This window comes from Bactrocera latifrons, unplaced genomic scaffold, assembly GCF_001853355.1.
Source record: "Bactrocera latifrons isolate USDA-ARS-PBARC rearing strain unplaced genomic scaffold, ASM185335v1 scaffold_51, whole genome shotgun sequence".
In the NCBI taxonomy this organism is placed as follows: domain Eukaryota; kingdom Metazoa; phylum Arthropoda; class Insecta; order Diptera; family Tephritidae; genus Bactrocera; species Bactrocera latifrons.
This window is the reverse complement of record NW_017537168.1, coordinates 179,189-183,712: the sequence shown is the minus strand read 5'-3', so window position 1 is coordinate 183,712 and position 4,524 is coordinate 179,189. Positions and strand designations below refer to the sequence as shown.

Below are 4,524 nucleotides of genomic sequence, written 5' to 3'. Positions count from 1 at the left end.
TAAAAAGTTTGGGTTTTTTAAATTGAATTTTGCACGAAAATATTGCTATTTTTGTTTAACAGAAAATTATTTAAAAAAATTTTTCTAGCAAAAAGGTTTTTTGAGAATTTCGGAAAAGCTAAGGATATTTTTAGGAGAGACTAATACTCAAATAATACTTTCCTCACTCTATTTTCCATTATTTACGGTTGGATACTAAAGTTTAATCTGACCTTAGAAGAGAATAAATTTCTCTACATGAAAATATTCTGTACATACATATGTATGTATATTACGAATATACCATACACATGTACAAAAGGTGAAAGAAATCGAATATCGCTTGGCAATAATAGCTAATTTTCAGCGGAAGTTCTTTATTTTTTGTTGCGCTAGTCTTTTGTTTTTTGTTTATAAGCTAAAAAGCACGTGTGCTGGAGTAAATTTTTTGAAGGTGATGAAGCACTTGTTGTTAGTCATAATGCTTGGCAAAGATATTTCTATATTTTAGGAATTTATATGGAATATTATTTTTGGCAACATATTTGAGTTTCTTGGCAACATTAATTGCGGGTTATAAAAAAAAAAAGAAAAAATAACAATTATACAAGCATATTTTAACCTCCTAACGATCACGTAGATATATGCACAAAAATGTTTACTCGGTCAAAATGGTGCAGTTGATGGGAAAAGAGAGCGAAATCGGCTATAGAAAGTAAAACAGAATTGAAATTTTTTTTTAATAATTTTTTTTTAACTTTTTAGAAATATTTAGTAAATGATAAATGTGCAATTTTATGTAGAGTAAAATATTCATCAATTTGAAAGTGTGAAAATGAAATTTACATATTAGAGGTGAAAATAAAGAGCAAAATATCGCAAATATTTGCTAGCGGAAAATTCATTGCAGTTTTGACTTTTTCAATTTTACTTTTGTTTACAAAACCGTTGCAAATGTGTTTGTATATACATATATAATTGTATATGTGTAAATGTATACACTGAACGTATATACGTATGTGTTAACGAACTGTGTTTGGGTTTACAAAGTAGCAACAAATATATTTAGATAACAGCAGACAGCAAACAGCTGCCTAGTGGCACAACTATGCGGACAAACAAACGCCACCACAATAGAGCGAAATCGAAAAAATATAAATTAAAAATAAACAAATAAACAATTGAAGTAAATCAAAGAAAACAGCTTGAATAACTACATGCATAAGTGGGAAATTGTTGGGTAAATCTCCAAATACCTGACAGGTGCCAAAGTTTGCAGCAGCTGTTGGAGAATATACTGCGATTTCTAAGAATCTATACGCTGTATATAAATAATCTATATTAATATATTCTATGCATTAATTTAAAAATAAAAAATATATATAAATAATGCGGAATATATGGAAAATTTTGCAATTCGTTAGTTTATACCAGTTGTTTTATCAGCCTTTATTATAGTCTATAAATAAAAAATTACAAAAGTGTAATCTTGCCCTTCGGTAGCTTATACCAGTTTTATACTAATTTGTATACCAGATTTTATAAAAATTTTTCATAATGAAAGCATTTTGTACTGACGAAACCATAAGTTACATTTATATATTAATCAGAAAAAATTATTATTAATCAGAAAAATATTTCAATTGGTGTAAAAAGCTATAAGTCAAATTTCTAGGTGAAACCATGATAGAGGTAAATATTTCTATGTTTGCTTATGTTGCACACCGTGATATTTATTGATAAACAAATATATCACCTCAATTTATATGATATTATTATTATTATACCAGATTTTATACCATTATTAAATTTTCAATTTGTGTTCGTTATATAACTTATTATTTGATGGTTCCGGAATTTATTTTGTTTAAATCGAAAACTACTGTTCTTAGGAAACAACAACGAAATTTTATACCAGTTATGCGTGATGTGCATACAATTGTAAATTTATTTTAAATATTTTCATTGACAATATTTATTACTCGTATATTTGGCATTTATATTATGTTTGTTTTAATTTGGAATTATTTATATGTAAAAACTATTTTCTTAACATTGACTATGTTTCGCACATAAAGCTAAAATTATTGTTTATGTCAGTTTTTTTTATAAAAAATTTTTCTGTAAACTCATTAGATGCGCTTAGTTGTAAGCAAACTTTCAGAAATTATATCCGACCTTCTCTGGTCTTCTTTGTATGTGATTATTTAGCAAAATTACTATTAGCATTATTGATATTTATGTCAAAGTACCATGCTGCTGACAATTTTAATTTTCTAACGCAGTGAATTATGCCAGATTTTTCACATTGTACGTATATACGTTTCAATAATACATTTCGAAGCTGCACAGAGAACTACAGTATATTCAGAATAATGCAATATGATTTCTATTTCAAATTAGGTTTTTTACCAATATTTTTCTTAATTTTGAAGCAAATTTAAAATTACTTTGTTAAAAAAAAAACATGTTTTGACTTTTAGTTCTACAGGAGTAAAATTATGGTTCTTGTGTGTCAGCCAGTAATTTGGTAAAATATTATGCCAGTTCTTTTGGAAGAAGAAATTCTCTTCGTAAACTCATAAATAGTGCTTATACAATCATAGTTGTTGTTTTTATACAATCATATTAACTGTTTTTATTTATATCAGTTTTTTTGAAAAAATATTATACCAGTTAGATTACACTATAAAACGACGTACGTTTCGCAATGCCAAAAAAGTCTGAATTACCAAATATTTATGAGACCCAATCGAAATAAAATCATTTTATACCACATTCAAATCTTTGACTACTAATTTGTAATTGTCAGCTCACGTAAGAGTGATTGCTCATCTTATTACAATTATTCTCAACTATTTTAAATATCCTCATCACTTTTGTAAACTCAAAAATAACCGAAATATAAGCGGTTTTGTCCTCATTTGAGAAGCCTTAAAAAACCAGTTTTTAAAATTCGATATTTCTCTGTTTAACTGTCAACGCTCACAACAAAAACGAAGTCTGTGCATAAAAATTAAGACAGAATTAACTTTGTTGGTGAATATCCTTGTGCCATCCTTGCACTATCCTACTTGCCGAAATTAGCCTCAGGCATCTGCACTGATTCATTTCACTGATACTGTTTGTCGAACTTTCAGACACACCAAAATAAGTAAAACAAAACGAAAGCAAAATAAGAAAACCAGCAAAAAATCAAGCGAATTGCTTGCAGGCAACTCCAGTCAGCAGCATTAACAACTTTTCTTCAGAGTTTTTTTGTTGTTTTTTTTGCCTTTCTTTCTTTTTCCAATTCATTTCTTGTTTATAGCATTTATTTATTTTCCGCTCCGCTGCCACATTGTAGTCGTGCGCTTATCCGCTAAACAATCAACCAAAGGAACAAGTGGATAGGGCGCAAACAGTAAATATCGACAAGAAAATATCTACACTTTAATTTCATCAAATCGTTTGTGCGCGATTGAGTTGTTTCCATTTGGCTGCCGGCAAAATGGCGCAAACGACAATGCGAGCGCTGACAGCGAACGGCACAACCAATAATCTGCAGAACAAGCGGCTGCAACAAGAACAACAACCACAACAAGTGAAACGAGTGAGTTGTCAGCGCTGTGGATTGACATGTGAAAACATGTGTGCGCGTGTGTGTGTGTCAATAGCAATTGCTATAAAAATTCATACATGCAGCTGTTGCAAGCAGCCATCCATGTTTGTGAGTGCATGTGTTTGTATTGTTTGTATTGAATTTGTACGCCAATATACGACAACAAACCGAAAAAATTCAGCAAAAGTCTGAAAAAAAATCCGTTATTGGTTTTGTAAATAAAAATAAAGTAAAAATTCATTGCATATTGAAATGTTGCCAAGATTTAGACAACGCTTTTGTGGCTGTTGCAGCGTGGCTGCGACGACCTCCACTTTTCAATCAACTTTCAACAAAAATATTCAATAAAAATAGTAAGCAAAAGTAATTAAAAGAAAGTGATAGCAAAAATATTACGCGCATTAAAAATCTTAGAATGAAACTGAAACAATTTGCATACATTTTAAAATATTTACAAAAAAAAAAAAATTGTATTGAAAAAGAAATCAAATACTCGAATAAAATAGTAAAACAAAATTCCAAGAAAATTTCAATTTTGAAATAAAAAAATTGGAAAAATTTTACAGAAAATATTTCAATTTATAAACATAGAACTTCTAAAAATCAATAAATTTAAAAATGTTGAAGGCATAAACAAATAAAATTAGAATAAGAGAACAAATTTTAATTAAGAAATACATATCCGAAGAAACAAATAAAACTAAAATTAAAAATATTTTAATTTTGAAATAAGCTTTTAAAAAATAAATTAAAATTAAACTTTTTCAAGCTTGCTTGAAGCAAATTAGGAGTGTCTTTTAAAAAAAGAATATTTAAATATTAATTTTTTTAAACTATTTATATAGTCTTGTCATTAGCTGTCTCTTATACACATCTTATATAACCAGAAAAGTTTATAAAATTTCAACAAAAAATAAAAATTAAAATATAAACATGAAACAAAT

At 28.1% G+C, this 4,524-nt stretch overlaps 1 protein-coding gene across 1 annotated transcript in view; it reads left to right on the top strand.

The window, feature by feature from the left end:
- Positions 1-3,469: 3,469 nt before the first annotated feature.
- LOC108973880 (voltage-dependent T-type calcium channel subunit alpha-1G-like) overlaps positions 3,470-4,524 on the top strand; it is a gene marked incomplete at its 3' end in the record, with an annotated part of 170,942 nt that continues 169,887 nt past the window's right edge. Inside the window, exon 1 of the mRNA XM_018941385.1 lies at positions 3,470-3,571. Within this exon, the coding sequence (XP_018796930.1) occupies positions 3,470-3,571 (102 nt within the window). The remainder of the gene's footprint in view (positions 3,572-4,524) is intronic.